We start from the raw sequence: 17,682 nt of genomic DNA, 5'->3' as shown, positions 1-17,682 counted from the left end.
CATCTTGTTATATTATTGATAAAAGTGGGTTTGAAAGTTTTAATCCCATTATTTTTGAGTTTGATAAAAATTATGTGTTTGTAGATCATGGAAAGCATGCTCTATGTGATAGTTATATTGTTGAGTTTGTTTATGATGCTACTGAAAATTATTATGAGAGAGGAAAATATGGTTGTAGAAATTTTCATGGTACTAAAACACCTCTCTACATGCTGAAAATTTTGAAGTTACTCTTGTTTTATCTTCTTATGCTTGTCACTTTGTTCTTCATGAATTTATTTGTGTACAAGATTCCTATGCATAGGAAGTGGGTTAGACTTAAATTTGTTTCATACTTGCTTTTTGATGCTCTCTTTGCTTCAACTCTCATCCTTATGTGAGCATCATTAAAATCACTGACATCTTAATGGCTATAAAGAAAGCACTTCTTGGGAGATAACCCATGTTTTATTTTGCTACTGTTTTGTTGTGCCTTGTAAGTTGTTACTACTGTAGCAACCTCTCCTTATCTTTACTTTATTGCATTGTTGTGCCAAGTAAAGTCTCTAATAGAAAGTTGATGCTAGATTTGGATTTTTGCGCAGAAACAGATTTTTAGCTGTCACGAATTTGAGTAGATCTCTCTGTAGGAGAACCTAAAAATTCTGCAAAAATTCATGCGTGTTCCTCAGATATGTACGCAACTTTCATTAGTTTTGAGTTTTCTGATTTGAGCAACGTAAGTACCTCTAAAAAAATCGTCTTTACTGGCTGTTCTGTTTTGGCAGATTCTGTCTCTGTTTTTTTGCATTGTCTCTTGTGGACTTTAAGTAAGGCTTTCTAGACGTGGAGAGCTGTAGCTAATGTTTTATTGAGTTCTTGCAATGTGTCAGTACAGGACTAAAGTGGATTAAAGTTTTTTTAGTACTAACCCCTCTAATGAAGTTTATGAGAAGTTTGGTGTGGCAGAAGTTTTTAAGGGTCAAGAGAGAAGGGTGATATAATGTAATCAAGAAGAGTGAAGAGCCTAAGCTTGGGGATGCCCCCGTGGTTCATCCCTGCATATTTCAAGAAGACTCAAGCATCTAAGCTTGGGGATGCCCAAGGCATCCCCTTCTTCATCAACAACTTATCAGGTCACCTCTAGTGAAACTATATTTTTATTCGGTCACATCTTATGTGCTTTACTTGGAGCGTCTGTGTGTTTTTATTTTTGTTTGTGTTTGAATAAATTCGGATCCTAGCAATCCTTGTGTGGGAGAGAGACACGCTCAACCTTTTCATATGAACACTTGTGTTCTTCGCTTTTAATATTCATGGCGAAAGCTGAAAGCCGCAGCACTTATTGTTATTTGGTTGAAAACAGAAAATGCTTCATATTGTCTTGAATAATTTGATACTTGGCAATTGTTTTGAGCTCTCAAGTAGATCATGTTTAAGCTCTTGCATCATGTAGTTTAAACCTATTAGTGGAGAACTACGGTAGAGCTTGTTGAAATTTGATTTGCATGATTGGTCTCTCTAAGGTCTAGATATTTTCTGGTAAAAGTGTTTGAGCAACAAGGAAGACAGTGTAGAGTCTTATAATGCTTGCAATATGTTCTTATGTAAGTTTTGCTGTATCGGTTCATACTTGTGTTTGCTTCAAACAACCTTGCTAGCCAAAGCCTTGTACTCGAGAGGGAATGCTTCTCGTGCATCCAAAACCTTGAGCCAAAACCTATGCCATTTGTGTCCACCATAACTACCTACTATGTGGTATTTTTCTCGCCATTCCAAGTAAATACTTCATGTGCTACCTTTAAACAATTCAAAACTTTATTACTCCTTATTTGTGTCAATGTTTTATAGCTCATGAGGAAGTATGTGGTGTTTATCTTTCAATCTTGTTGGACTTTCACCAATGGACTAGTGGCTCATCCGCTTATCCAATAATTTTGCAAAAAGAGCTGGCAACCGGGTGCCCAGCCCCAATTAATTAACCTTCACTAATAATTCTCTCCACATGTTTTGCCCTGATTCATCAGTAAGCAACTTAATTTTGCAAATAGACACTCCTTCATGGTATGTGAAATGTTGGAAGGCACCCGAGGATTCGGTTAGCCATGGCTTGTGAAAGCAAAAGGTTGGGAGGAGTGTCATCTATAAATAAAACTAAAATACAAGTGTAAACAAAAGAGAAGAGGGATGATCTACCTTGCTGGTAGAGATAACGTCCTTCATGGGAGCCGCTCTTTGAAAGTCTGTTTGACAAGGGAGTTAGAGTGCCCACTACCATTCGTTGACAACAACAAACACCTCTCAAAACTTTATTTGTGTGCTCTCTATATGATTTCAAAACTTAAAAAGCTCTAGCACATGATTTAATCCCTGCTTCCCTCTGCGAAGGGCCTTTCTTTTACTTTATGTTGAGTCAGTTTACCTACTCCTTTCTATCTTAGAAGCAAACACTTGTGTCAACTGTGCATTGATTCTTACATGCTTGCTTACTGCACTTATTATATTACTTTGTGTTGACAATTATCCATGAGATATGCATGTTGAAAGTTGAAAGCAATTTCTGAAACTTAAATCTTCCTTTGTGTTGCTTCAAAACCTCTTATTAAGAATTTATTGCTTTATGAGTTAACTCGTATGCAAGACTTTTTGATGCTTGTCTTGAAAGTACTATTCATGAAAAGTTTTTGCTATATGTTATCTATTTGTTAGAAAACTATAGATCATTGCCTTGAGTCACTTCATTCATCTCATATGCTTTACAATAGTATGATCAAGATTATGTTAGTAGCATGTCACTTCAGAAATTATTCTTTTTATCGTTTACCTACTCGAGGGCGAGTAGGAACTAAGCTTGGGGATGCTTGATACGTCTCCAACGTATCTATAATTTCTGATGTTCCATGCTAGTTTTATGACAATACCTACATGTTTTGCTCACACTTTATAATGTTTTTATGCATTTTCCGGGACTAACCTATTAACAAGATGCCGAGGTGTCGGCTCTCGTTTTCTGCTGTTTTTGGTTCCAGAAAAGCTGTTCGGGCAATACTCTCGGAATTCGACGAAACAAAAGCCAAACCTCTTATTTTACCGAGACGGACCCAGAACACCGAAGGAGAGACGGAGAGGGGCCAAGGGGGCCCCACACCACCTGGCGGCGCGGCCAGTAGGGGGGGGGGGCGCCCAGCCATGGGGTGGGCCCCTCGGGACCCCTCCGACGCCGCCCTTTCGCCTATATATTCCTCGCGACGCGAAAACCCTACATCAATCAATCATATCCAGAAAGACTCCAGGGGCGCCGCCGCCATCGCGAAACTCCGTTTCGGGGGACATAATCTCTGTTCCGGCACGCCGCCGGGACGGGGAAGTGCCCCCGGGAGTCTTCTCCATCGACGCCACCGCCTCCATCATGCTCCGTGAGTAGTTCCCCCATGGACTACGGGTTCTAGCAGTAGCTAGTTGGTACTTTCTCTCCCATGTACTTCAATACAATGATCTCATGAGCTGCCTTACATGATTGCGATCCATCTGATGTAATCGGTGTTGTGTTTGTTGGGATCCGATGAATTGTTACATTATGATCGGCCTATCTATAAGTTTGTGAAGTTATTGTTGCTGCAATCTTGTTGTGTTTAATGCTTGTCACTAGTGCACGAGTGGCATGATCTTAGATTTAAGCTCTATAATTATTGCTTAGATTGTATCTATAAGTTGTTTGCACATGTCTATGTCCGGAACCCGAGGCCCCGCAGTGACGAAGAATCGGGATAACGGGAGGGGATGGCTTAGATATGAGGATCACATGTTTTCACCAAGTGTTAATGCTTTGCTCCGGTGCTCTATTAAAATGAGTACCTTAATTACCAGTAGATTTCCTAGAGGCCCGGCTGCCACCAGCTGGTAGGACAAAAGATGTTATGCAAGTTTCTCATTGCGAGCATGTATGACTATATATGGAAAACATGCCTACATGATTAATAAACTTGATGTTCTATCTTAATGGTATTTCAATCCTGTCAATTGCCCAACTGTAATTTGTTCACCCAACACTTGTTATTGGAGAGTTAACACTAGTGTAGATAGCTAGGAACCCCGGTCCATCTTTCATCATCAAATACTCACTCGGTCCTATATGACATTAGAAGTAGTATCAACTATTTCCTGGTGCCATTGCCTCTGTGTTACTGCTACTGCTGCTGTGTTACTGTTACTATTGCTCTCATATTACTGCTGCTTTCACATCACCCCTGTTACTAGTGCTTTTCCAGGTGCAGCTGAATTGACAACTCAGTTGTTAAGGCTTATAAGTATTCTTTGTCTCCCCTTGTGTCGAATCAATAAATTTGGGTTTTACTTCCCTCGAAGACTGTTGCGATCCCCTATACTTTAGGGTTATCAATCATCGATTTGATTCTCGCTGGTAGGAACTCACTGCATTCAAGCATGACCTCATTGTCTCCGGCCATGTTAGGTTTTGTGGAGTAGGGTAATATCTTCGTTAGGTTCGTGCGCATCTCCAGGGCCCACTAGTTCCTCTTGGCATGGCTTGTGCCGTCGACTTGATCATCAACCGGTGGAGCACCGCCGCACTCGCCGACGATGTTTCTGGCCACCTCTAGACGCGTGTGATAGCTTGTTTGACTTAGTGGTGGGTTGTGCGTCGTCTCGTCCTCGTCGTTCTTCCTGGCGTGCCTTAAATCGGCCGCGCCATCGCGATTGATAGTGGCTAGAAAGAGACACAGTGAGGAAAGATAGTGTTGAAAGTTTTGCCAACATGGCCTTGGCCAGCCCTGGAACCCACTTGTATGTGTCTTTAGCTAGATTAGGCACTTTACAAAAAGTTAAAACCGAATAAAAATCAAAATTCAAAAAATTCATCCAAACCTGGAAAATTGGTAACTAACTCATAAAAATAATAAAAATACATATAATATACCAAAGTTCTTGCAAAAAATAAACCCTATCCATATATATCAAACTTTGAATCCATTGAATTGGAAAAAACCTAGAATTCATTAAAACCTATTAATATGTTTCTTGTTTCTCATAATTTAAGAAAATTAAAATGAGAAGTTAAAATTCCAAGTATGGCTCAATTGTGATTTTTTCTTGAGGAAGGGATTGAAACAAAAATTCCTATCCTTTGAGTTATGTAAGATATAATAATTTCAAATAAAGTAAATACTAAAAATAAATTAATAAAATAATTGAGTGATGAATTCTCTGAAAGATGATTGCTAATTGTTTAACTTAATAAAATAATTGAAATAAGATTTAGCTTCATGTGGTAATGATAAGATTCCAAGTAGAAATGACGCTAAAACAAAATTTTACTTAATAATAAAATAATAAACTAACTGGTAATAAAATTAAACCAAAAAGTAAATAACGCAAAAGTATCATTTTTAGTAAATAGAGTAAGACCACACCCTAATAGCTTAAAAGTGAAAGAAAATTCCTAACACATTAGATTCTTTTCTTGCATAAGTGAAATATGTAAAATAGGGAAAGTAATGAACTAAGTAGAAGCTAAATGGAATTTGACTAGAATTGAAAAGTCATTTAGTTCCATTCTTAGACACCAAAAGTAAGAATCACCTAGATTTACACTTTAACTTAAATATTAATCAAAGGAAAGTTAAAAAATATCGTTAACCCCTAAGGGCTTGTTTGGTACTAGAGTTTTAGTGGGGATTAGCGGGGATAATCTGCTCCAAACTTCAAATCCCCACTTATCCCCAATACATGTTTGGTGCTAGAGTATTAGCGAGTTTAATCCTCACTTATCCCCATTTTTTCCCAAATTTTAGTGTAATTTTTTCAATCCCCAATACTCTACCCCTACCTAGTGGATTGGGGATGGGGTTTTGTGGGGATTGGGTGACAACAGTGATTCACCCAATACTCTAGAGTATTATTCCCACTAATGCCCACTAAAACATTAGTACCAAACAAGACCTAAGAGTGAATTATTAAACTTCAACTCAAAGCTTTGATGACAATTAATTAAGACAAATCCAGGACCTTAAGAAGTAATCACCTTAATCCATGGCCATTAGGGATTATCAAAATGGTTATTGAAGGGAAATAGAAGTTAGCTTCCACCTAACCCTAGAGTTATTATAAAAGTGGTATTGCACGTAAAATTGTGAAACCCTAATTTCTTAGCATTAAAATGAAAGTTAATTTAAGAACAATGTTCTTCAAAAGTTATTATTATTTTTGCCATATAAAGAAATTCACTTAGACGTGTTTTCTTCAAGCAACTTAAAAGAGTATTGTTTCTGGGCGATGGTTGTTACTAATTAAAGTTAATTATGCCATGCCTCGATGATCGTGTTTTATGCCTTGAGTGAAAATCTTGATTCCTTGGTCCTTACTTTATGCGTGAAGTAAACTCTAACCTAAACCAAATCCGTAAGAAATCCCAAATGGGGGTTAGTTTCAAGGGTAGAGGGCTTGCGTGTCATATATTATGCATTTCAACATATTGACAATCTTTCAAATTAATGTTAGTCCATAATGGACCATTGCTACTCTTCCATCTAGATCCTACGATGATTAGAATCACGCTGATTGCATAATCTGCTTGCACTCAGGATGCAAGTTCAGCACTTGCATCTCTTTGTATTATTTAACTTTTTGATGAAACTATTTTCAAAAATAAGTACACTATCACCTGCATTCAAAAAGAAACAGTATTTTCTAAATATAAAATGAGGGTTACCAGGAAAAGCCTCGAGTAATCTATTGGGTGGGTAGTGGCACCATGTTTGAGAGTGAAACTCTATTGTGGAGGTTCAACTGTACTAACAACACCATTAGGATTGAATAATAAATGTCGTCAGTCATTCTAAGCGCCATATACACAGGATTGTCAATATATCCTAGTGTGAGACAGATAACTCAGCTAGACCTTCTTCCTTCCATATATACTCCAAATACTTAGTTGGGCTTGTTCAATGGAGGAATTTAGCGGGTAGGAGCCCGAAATGTCCGCTTTTGTGCTGTGGAATGACAACAACTGTATCGTAGAAGGGAGGGTAACGAGGCGTAAATCTTGTGACCAAAACTCATTATGCTGGATTTACTAAGGCGTCACAGAGAGGCTAGTGATTGGTTAGTATTTATACTAGGCCTCAAACCAAGGAAGTCTGAACGGGTAGGCCACTCGGTTGTGCAACATGACTAAATACGTTTGTGAAAAAAGTAGCGCATCTCTCGAGAGTGTATAGAATATGTGATGATACTCCTAGTTCTGGGAAAGAACTATAATCGCGACGGGAAAGGAACTCCATAAAGCTCTCATGATCCTTGAAAGATGACATACATAGTTTTCATGATCTAAAGCTTAAGGTAAAATGTCTTAAAACCTTTTTTCGAAAACCTTAGTGCTAAGAATTCAACACACTTAAGCTCACTGTGCTTTTGCTTTTCCGCTGGTTGTTTTTTTATGAACACCTTGTGGTAAACTTCTGAATATGGCAATAAATGCTTATGTGCATCGATTGATGCATAAGTTGGAGCGATGCTCCTATTTCGAAAGAAGAAAACATGCGCACAAGCAATAGCCAGTTAGAGAAGTGATGGCAGGAGTTCTGGCGAGCGCTAGGAGAGGGCCATGGGTCCGCTCTTGGAAAAGGTTGGAACAATGGTGAAAGGCGGTCAACGAAAATGGTGTACGCTGTGACGGCCAAGGGTTTGCTCTTGGGAACGTTGGGCACAATGGTGAAAGCCAGTAAGCGAAAAAGATATTGGTGAGCGTCAAGATGAGCGGGGGAGGGGGTGGGCATGTGTTCGCTCTTGGGAAAGTTTGGCACAATTCATACTGGCCCTGGTTAAGGGTGTTTGCTGTCAAGCTTCGTGCACATGATAACGTAATCAAATGTATAAACTTATAGGAATGGCTGCTCAAGGGTGTTCGCTGTAAAACATGCCAAGGTAGCATTTAGAAAAAACCCTCTTGACGCATTTTTATTTATTTCAAAGCCAAAAAGGTTACAACATCTATTACAACTGGAAGTATAAACCGATGAAGTTTTCTATTCCAGCTCACTACTGAATTTGTTTCATAAGAAAATTTTGCTAGACGGTGCCCCACAGTATTTGCCGCTTTCAGGCAATATTGCACATGTTGTGAAGTGTACAAGTAGATTGCCTAGCCCTTTGCATCAGTTCGGACTTTTGGTTCAAGTGGCTAGTGCATGAAGCTTAACATGGTATCAGAGCCCCAGGTCTCGAGTTCAAATCCTGGCTTTCACATGGTTTTCGCAATTAAACCTAAAAATTGCTGTTGTCCCCCTCTTTAGCCACCGCCGATGCCCTGTTTCGGTGTGCTCTTCTTCTTTCACGTGTTGACTTTCTCTTCTCCCGTCACACGCGAGTGGGGGTGTTGTGAAATGTATATGTGGATTTCCTAGCCCTTTCCATCAGTTCGGACTTTTGGTTCAAGTGGCTAGTGCATGAAGCTTAACAGTTGCCCCCCTCTTTAGCCACCGCTGATGCCTTGTTTCGGTGTGCTCTTCTTCTTTCACGTGTTGACTTTCTCTTCTCCCGTCACACGCGATTGGGGGTGTTGTGAAGTGTATATGTGGATTTCCTAGCCCTTTCCATCAGTTCGGACTTTTGGTTCAAGGGGCTAGTGCATGAAGCTTAACATGGTATCAGAGCCCCACGTCTCGAGTTCAAATCCTGGCTTTCACATGGTTTTCGCAATTAAGCCTAAAAATTGTTGTTGTTCATGGTTTTCGCAATTAAGCCTAAAAATTATTGTTGCCCCCTCTTTAGCCACCGCTGATGCCCTGTTTCGGTGTGCTCTTCTTCTTTCGCATGTTGACTTTCTCTTCTCCCGTCACACGTGAGTGGGGGTGTTGTGAAGTGTACAAGTAGATTGCCTAGCCCTTTCTTCAAGTGGCTAGTGCATGAAGCTTAACAACACAAACTCGATCTATGGAGTCAAAAGAATGAGCCAGCATGAAACATTCGTCGCCGGGTATGGGCTCCAGATTTCGATTATTGCATTACATGCTTAGGCCAACTCCCGCTAATCAGTTTCAACAGTTACCTTCGTGACTCCTAATTTTTCCACAAATTTCAAACCTTCAAGCGATGGCATAGCCTCCGCGGTACGTAGCTGCAATTCCTACACGATATAGAGGGCATCAGTCATTTGTGAGTACCATCCTTTCTTTTGTTTCAGGCACCCCGGCTAGGTTTCTTCCGCGCGATATCTTTAACTACTGATTTATTCGATGGCGCTGATTGATAATTAGCCGTCAAGGAACTAATCGAAAATGCAGTACGTGCAGAACTGCATACATGATCTGCTACCTTGTCAACTTTGACGAATTCTCTTGGCTGCCACCAGGCAGGCATCTGCCAAGTTTCTTGCAAATTTAGCAAACCCTAAAACAGTTGTTGTTCCATATCCAGTGTACACAGCAGCTCCTCAAGTACACGTACGTGAGCCTCGATCGATCAGAATTCAAAGGTTGTTCGATGTACCCGTCCCCAGCCCAAACGACTTGCAAACTTTCTCTTTGGTATCTTCCGGACACACATGGCAATGATTGCTCATCCTGGAACCAATCCGTGCCATACAAATATTGAAACTTTTCCAGAAACTTTCAGTTTGCACTCTTTATCCCATACCGAATTAACGTCAGCTCATCTCCTCGCCGTGAGCAGTTACCAAATTGACGTCAGGATAGCTATAGTAGACCGTTGAGAGCAGCATGTACGCAAACAAATATGATATCATGCGCATCCTACGCACATCTCAGCCAATGAGTAGGATGCACACGGATAGCGTGCTTTCTTTGAGAGATTGGGAGGTGGGAGCCGTCGGATCGGGCACACACACCCAAAGCGGAGCGGCAGTGCACTCGAAGCAAAACGATAAACGCGTCGCTCTCATTTTCCGTTCAATCAGGACGATCAGACGAATAGCTTTCAAAAAAAAAGGACGATCAGACGCATTCATTTTCCTTGTCACCTTACAATCCCACGCACAGCTCAGCCAATAATCGCACATGGCTATTAGCGGGTGTATACATACTCTCTAATGGGGAAAACTGCTTAGGAAAGAGGAGGAGCAGGTTCCGCCACTATGCTCCGATGCCTCAGCTTCAAATTTCCGATGTCTTAGTTTCTATCCTCTAGAAGTTTATGTTTATTTTAGCGAAACACAGAAAAAACGTAGACTCACACACCCACACATATACCCTACCCAATGAGCATCTCCGAGAGATCGAGTCAAAGAAACTTTATCCGCCAGGTTTTTGAGATTAACGAAGTTACCACAGACGCCTTACTGTCGACGGAAACGCCGTCTCCCACTGAAGAATATTCCACATTTTTATGAGACATCAACGTGTCAAACATGGGATTTGAATTCTGATGTGCTAGGGTGCCACTGCCCCTAACCACTCAACCATAGGTTGATTCTCCTAGAAGTCTATGTTCTTACCTCTACAACATGTGGAGCATGGTGAATTCTTTACGAAAATGTCTACACAGTTGAAATATATGATGAGAGATACTTTTTCAACACATATGGCATCGTGATTTCTTAATCGACCTTCTTTCCCCTTACTTTTCTTTTTTAATTTTTTGAATACTAGTTGAGAACTACGGTTTTAATGATTTTAACTCGTGAATTGGTACAATTCTGTGCATCCTACCTATACACAGACCGAACATACTGTTTTATTAGGTAATAAAGCACCTATTATTCTAGTATAAAGAAGTCATATGCATTACTTTGATGCAGAGATTGGGTATGCCCCCCATTTCAAAAAAAGTTATCAAAAAAAAATGGGATAAGGCGATGATGGGACAAGAAGGAAAAGAGGGGATGGAGATGGCACCTCCTTTTTAGCCATGGCATTTTCTAATTTTAGATGACCTTTAAGCCTCCGCATTGGACAATGGGTAGCAGGCTAGCAGCACATGAAGATGATGATTTTCTAATTTAAATGAACCATCTGAAGTACTATAATGTACAGTATTTACTTTTTTTAAACAAAGAATTCCTTCAGCTCTAAATACTTAGCCTACATTTTGGCAAAATATGCGAAAGTATTTAGAGCCAGAGAGTACATTTTTTGCTTTAATTAACTGGTACACAAAACTAGGAAGGAATACATGTACTTAGGGCCAGAGAGTATCTCCGTGAGAGAGATCTGTTAGCTATTGCACTACTCGTCTATCTATCTATAAATAGCAAGCGACCTTCCAGGAGAGCTGCATCGTGCTTCCTCCCCTCCAAAACAACTCACTCAGCTTGTTAAAAAAAAACAACTCACTCCTATAGTAGTACCATGGAGTTTCCAGGTACCTGGTGCTGGTGCGGCGCTGTGGCTCTTGTTTCCATCATCATCACTGTGTTATCCACCAAGAGCAAGAACTCAAGGGCGAGGCATCCAGCAGGAACTCAGCTTACTCCACCTCTAGTCAGTGGCACCGATCTTCTCCAGCTAATACCCACCCTCCTGAAGAAAGGCGGCCTGCCGGCGGTGTTCACTAGTCTATACGTCAAGTATGGCAGTGTGTTCAGGGTCAGCCTCTTTGGGTTCAAGATGATATTCTTGGCCGAGCCAGAAGTCACGCCCCATTTCTATCATGGTTTGGATTCGGAGATTAGCCACGGGGATCTCTATGAGTTCACCGTGCCCATATTTGGCCCGGCGATCGGCTTAGGCAGGGACATCGCTACTCGGAATGAGCAGAAGCGCTTCCACTTTGATGCACTCAAGCCTTCGAGATTGGCCGGCGATTTTGCTCCGATGCTACAAGAAGTGGAGGTGCGTAGCTAGCAAACATATATACTCTCCTGAAATATCTATCAATCTATTTTTTTTTTCCAAAATGAAACCCCCAGTCTCTTCATCAAGTGATGCACATAGCCATTTCATTTATTACATAATTTAAGGTATTCAATTTAAATACAATCATGGATGAGCTAAGGTTGAGACAAGTATTAACCAAAGAAAAAATAAAAACGACAATGAGCTAGCCATTTGTAATTCTGATATATAGTATGCCGCCATTCCTGGAAAAAGCAGTTTTGTACGACCGTCAGCAATCGGTTGCACCCAATAACCGTAGTCTCCCGTTGATCTGCCAGGAGTAGAAAAGCCCATAGCTGTACCAATAACCATAGTCTCTCGTATGCGCAGCTCGAGAAATAACCTTCAATCTAGTTATCTATCGATTCACTACCTCCATCCAAAAGGTTAAGGCCTATTTGTTTCAGAAAGTTAAACTATATCAAGTTTGACCAAGTTTTTATCAAAAATTATTAACATGAAAAATACAAAATAATAAAGTACTATCAGCTTAATTAATTCCTACTCCCCTCATTCCAATGAATGACTTGCTTGTTTCTATGTACGCAGAGTTACTTTGCCAAATGGGGAAAGGAAGGCATAGTCGATTTGAAGTTTGAGTTCGACCGGCTAGTCATGTTGATGGCTTGCCGATGCTTCCTTGGAGAAGAGGTCCGGGAAAACATGTTTGATGAGATCGATGCGCTGTTCCGTGAACTCGCAAAGGGCATGAAGTTGGCTAGTATCTTGTTCCCATATCTCCCGACTCCACTAAACCGGAGCCGCGATAGAGCGCGCATCAGGCTAACTGAAATACTATCTGATGTGGTGGAGACCCGCAAGAGGTCTGGCAAAGTCCGGGACGACACACTCCAGAGATTCATCGACTCCAGGTATAAAGATGGCAGCTCTACAACAGTAGAAGAGGTAGTGGGAATGACCATAAGCTTGCTATTTGCTGGAAAACATAACAGCTCTGTCGCTACTATTTATAGTGCAGCTTGTCTGCTCACTCACCCAACCTACTTGAAAGCCGTCATTGAGGAGCAGGAACAAATCGCCAAGAAATACAAGGATGGTATAGACTTCAATGCCGTCATGGAGATGGAGATGCTTCATAATTGCATGAAGGAGACGATAAGGATGCACCCTCCGTCACTAGCGCTAGTTCGTAAGGCGCATCTGCCCTTCACGGTGCAAACAAAAGAGGGCAAACAGTACGAAATCCCAAAAGACCACCCGGTATCAACTCTTATTCATGTCAACAACTATATTCCTTATATCTATAAGGATCCTCACGTATATGACCCGTACCGGTTTGGCCCGGAAAGGAAAGAGGACATAGCAGGTGGCAAGCTCTCTTTCATGTCATTTGGCGCCGGTCGCCACGTTTGCATCGGCGAGGGAAACGCTTATCTGCAGATGAAACTGATATGGAGCCATTTGCTAAGGAACTTTGAACTCGAATTGATCTCTCCTTTCCCCGAGACAGACTGGAGCAATTTCGTGGGAAAGCCAAAAGGAAATCTGTTTGTAAGATACAAGAGAATCGGCTCTGCCAAGTCAGTTTAAATTATTTGCTTGTGTGCAACCTATATGCATGTAATATTTATGTAAGAGCTGGCTCTGTCCAGTAAATTTAAGTTTATGTAATGAATAATAATTCTTGAGGAATTTAATAATAATATAATGAATGCAATATGCATCATTCGATGAGGAAAAAAGTTGAAAAAAGCTAGGTTTTGTTGCTCCACCCCGTGACATCCGTAGGAATCGCTTCCGAGCCAAGATCCTCCTGCCCCCACCCTCCTCCGACAACTCCGCCGGTGCCGGCGACCAAGGCCGGTTGATCCCCATGGATCGGGACCGTTTCACCCGTGGAAAGAGGCCGTATGAAGACGTTGACCGAGATTACCCCCGCAGCCGCGACCACGATCTCCGGCAGAAGCTCGACCGCGAGCAAGAAGAGCAGAGGAGGCAGCAGCGGCAGCGAGACTTCTCCAACGATCGTGATCGGGACCGGACGGGTCAATCTTCCTGGCGTCATGAGGGAGGCCGTCCGAGGCACGATGCGAAGATTCCCCCTCCTCCCCCTCTTCCACTGGCCTCGCGTGGGCACGACCCGAGTAGACGAGCGGCGAACCGGCAGCCTCGCCAAGCTAGGGCACCAGCTAAGGGAGCTGGCTCTTCTGGCCAGGGCGCCTCCAGCACGGTCGCGACAGGTGGAGCGGGCCCAGCTGTCGCGGACACCAGCCACATCACCTGCTACAATTGTGGTAAGCAGGGCCACGTCCAAGCCGAATCGCCGTTGAACCCTTATGTGTCAACTACAATAAGGTCGGACACATGTCGGCCATGTGTGCTTTGTTCAATCAGTTGCCAGACCCTTTCTGGGCAGGATTTGGCGGCGGTCAACCGGGATTCTTCTGTTGTGAGGTTCAAGAGGAGGAGTTACAGCCTCATGCCAGTAACGCAGCTTTGGTCCTGATTCAAGAAGGAGGCCTCTCAGCAGTGGAGGTTGAAGAAGAATTCAAGGACCTCGTTGAAGAAGATTGGGATTGGCAAGTGAAGGAACTCAACGACACCGACTTCGCGCTCATTTTCCCCTCAAAAGAAAGTCTTTGCATGGCAATTAGGGGAGAGGGCCCGACACTGCCGAAGAGCAAACTGAAGACCATTGTGACCCTTGATACGTCCAATTTGCATCACTATTTTATATCATAATTTGCTGTTATTCATTGATATATTTCATATTTGGAGATGATACTTATGTTATTTCATCTATTTTGCATGTTTCATGACTATTGGAGGATCGCGCACCGGAGTCAGATTCTGCTGGAAAAAGAACCGTCGGAATGCAATATTTCGGAAGATCAACAGTTGACGGAAATTATATGAAAAATCCTATTTTTCCAGAAGACGAAGGGAGCCAGAAGGGGGAGCCGAGGGGAGCCGAGGTGGGCCCACCTCATAGGCCGGCGCGGCCTAAGGCCTGGCCGCGCCGCCTTGTGAGGAGGGGGCCCACAGTCCCCTCTGGCCTCCTTTTCTTCGCGTACATCTTCGTCCCGAAAACCTAAGCTCCAGAGGATAGTCGCGAAGAGTCATAGCCGCCTCTGCGGGGCGGAGAACACCAGCGAGAAAAGAGCTCTCCGGCAGGCTGAAATCCGCCGGGGAAATTCCCTCCCGGAGAGGGAAATCGACGCCATCGTCACCGTCATCGAGCTGGACATCATCTCCATCATCATCATCATCATCATCATCATCATCATCATCATCACCGCCATCTCCACCGCTGCACCTCGTCACCGCTGTAACAATTTGGGTTTGATCTTGATCGTTTGATAGGGGAAACTCTCTCGGTGTTGATTTCTACTTGTTATTGATGCTATTGAGTGAAACTATTGAACCAAGGTTTATGTTCAGATTGTTATTCATCGTCATATCACCTCTGATCATGTTCCATATGATGTCTCGTGAGTAGTTCGTTTAGTTCTTGAGGACATGGGTGAAGTCTAAATGTTAGTAGTGAATTATGTTGGTTAGTATTCAATGTTATGATATTTAAGTTGTTGTGTTATTCTTCTAGTGGTGTCATGTGAACGTCGACTACATGATACTTCACCATTTATGGGCCTAGGGGAGTGCATCTTGTATTCGGTTGCTAATTGCGGGGTTGCCGGAGTGACAGAAACCTGAACCCCCGTTAGTATATCGATGCAAGAGGGATAGCAGGATCTCAGAGTTTAAGGCTGTGGTTAGATTTATCTTAATTACTTTCTTGTAGTTGCGGATGCTTGCAAGGGGTATAATCACAAGTATGTATTAGTCCTAGGAAGGGCGTACATTAGCATAGGTTCACCCACACAACACTTATCAAAACAATGAAGATTAATCAGCTATATGAAGCGAAAGCACTAGACTAAATTCCCGTGTGTCCTCAAGAACGTTTGGTCATTATAAGTAAACAAACCGGCTTGTCCTTTGTGATAAAAAGGATTGGGCCACTCGCTGCAATTATTTCTCTCGCACTTTATTTACTTGTACTTTATTCATCTGCTATATTAAAACCCCCTGAATACTTGTCTGTGAGCAGTTACAGTAATCCTTCATCAAAACTTCTTGTCAACACCTTCTGCTCCTCGTTGGGTTCGACACTCTTATTTATCAAAAGTACTACGATACACCCCCTATACTTGTGGGTCATCAATACTATTTTTTGGCGCCGTTGCCGGGGAGTGAAGCGCTATTGGTAAGTGGAATTGGTAAGGGAAACTTTTTCTTGTACGTGCTGTTTTTATTTCACGCTCGTTGCTATAATTCATTATGGAGAGGTCTTCTCTTGAATTCCTCTTTGGAAAATCTACTACTACTGCAAAGGTAGTGGATGAGGCGCCAGGTGAGAAAGAGGTTCCATACAAAATACCTATGAAAATTATTGAACGTATTGTGGTTAACCGCTATGAAGGGGATAGAACTATCCATCCTGGTGATCATTTACTGTTTTTACATGAATTATGCGGGTTATTCAAATGTGCAGGTATTGCTATGGATGAAGTTAGGAAGAAACTATTCTCTATATCGCTGTCTGGTAAAGCAGCGCACTGGTATAAATTGCTGAAGAATAGGGATTCTCTTGATTGGGAGGACATTGTGCCTTTATTTTATTCCAAATTCTATCCTCCAAGTGAAATTCACAAAGATCGGAACCGCATATATAATTTTTGGCCTCATGATGGAGAGAGTATTGCCCAAGCATGGGGGAGATTGAAGTCTTTAATGCTCAAATGCCCCATTCATGAGCTTCCTGGTAATATTATTATTGATAATTTCTATGCAAGATTGTCTTTTCAAGATAAGACTTTGCTGGATACTTCTTGTTCTGGATCATTTACACGCAATAAAGAAGAGTTTAAAAGGGACCTTCTTGATCGGATCCAGGAGAATACCGAAGGATGGGAGAACGACAAAGATAGAGAGTCAGGTATAAACTATGATTATAAATGCATTGAAGTTTTTATGGATACTGATAAATTTCGTAATATGAGTGCTACTTATGGTCTTGATTCTCAAGTCGTTGCAAATTTTTATAAAGCTTTTGCATCTCACTTTGAATTGCCTAGGAAGAATTTTGATAAGTATCATGAACCGTATAAAGATAAAGTTGATTCATCTATAAATAAATGTGCTATAATTGAAACTGTTGATCATATTTTTCCTGAAGCTTATATTGAAAAAACTCCTTTCCCTGCTAAAATGAAGGAGTACTCTGTTATATCTAGTGCGGTTAATAAAAGTGCAAAGAAACCTATAGAACCTGAAGAACAAATTAAGATTGAACCTGCTGTTGCAATAGTTAAAGATCTGGTGACTGAAAATGTAGAAGATGGTCATATTATTTTCTGTGAAGATGCTTCTAATATTGTTTCGCATCCTAATAAGTCTAGGAAAGCCAGTGTTCCTATGCTCTCTCGTTAGAATTGGTGATCATTGTTATTATGGTTTATGCGACATTGGTGCAAGTATTAGCTCCATTCCTTATGAGCTTTATACGGAGATCATGCATGAAATTGGTTCTTGTGAACTTGAAGATATTGATGTGGTTATTCGGCTAGCTAATAGAGAAACTATCTCTCCTATTGGTATTGTTCGAGATGTGGATGTTCTATGTGGTAAGATTAAATATCCTGCTGACTTTTTGGTACTTGGTTCTGCTGCTAGTAAGTATTGTCCTATTATTTTTGGTAGACCTTTCCTAAATACTTGTGGAGCTATTATACATTGCAAGAAGGAAAAAATTATGACTAAATTTGCTGGTGAATCTTATGAGTTTAATTTCTCTAAATTTGCCAAAACTCCTTATAAAGCTGATTTGCCT

The 17,682-nt window shown here is 41.5% G+C and overlaps 1 protein-coding gene across 1 annotated transcript; it reads left to right on the top strand.

Annotated features, from left to right (window-relative positions):
- The first annotated feature begins 11,244 nt into the window (after window positions 1-11,244).
- LOC124655801 (obtusifoliol 14-alpha demethylase-like) lies at window positions 11,245-13,492 on the top strand. Its single transcript, XM_047194645.1, has 2 exons — window positions 11,245-11,783; window positions 12,378-13,492. Exons 1-2 carry the CDS (start codon window positions 11,301-11,303, stop codon window positions 13,377-13,379), a joined length of 1,485 nt encoding a protein of 494 aa, XP_047050601.1. The 5' UTR covers window positions 11,245-11,300; the 3' UTR covers window positions 13,380-13,492.
- Window positions 13,493-17,682: the final 4,190 nt, after the last annotated feature.

This window comes from Lolium rigidum, chromosome 1 (genome assembly GCF_022539505.1).
Source record: "Lolium rigidum isolate FL_2022 chromosome 1, APGP_CSIRO_Lrig_0.1, whole genome shotgun sequence".
Classification (NCBI taxonomy): Eukaryota; Viridiplantae; Streptophyta; class Magnoliopsida; order Poales; family Poaceae; genus Lolium; species Lolium rigidum.
Note: the sequence above shows the minus strand (reverse complement) of the source record. Positions and strands in the feature narration are given on the sequence as shown.

What these genes read in the sequence shown, in the direction of transcription:
- LOC124655801 (XM_047194645.1), top strand. Translation starts at nt 11,301, where the DNA reads ATGGAGTTTCCAGGTACCTGGTGCTGGTGCGGCGCTGTGGCTCTTGTT. An exon ending in CGATGCTACAAGAAGTGGAG is followed by an intron (nt 11,784 to 12,377) that starts GTGCGTAGCTAG and finishes CTATGTACGCAG; the next exon opens with AGTTACTTTGCCAAATGGGG.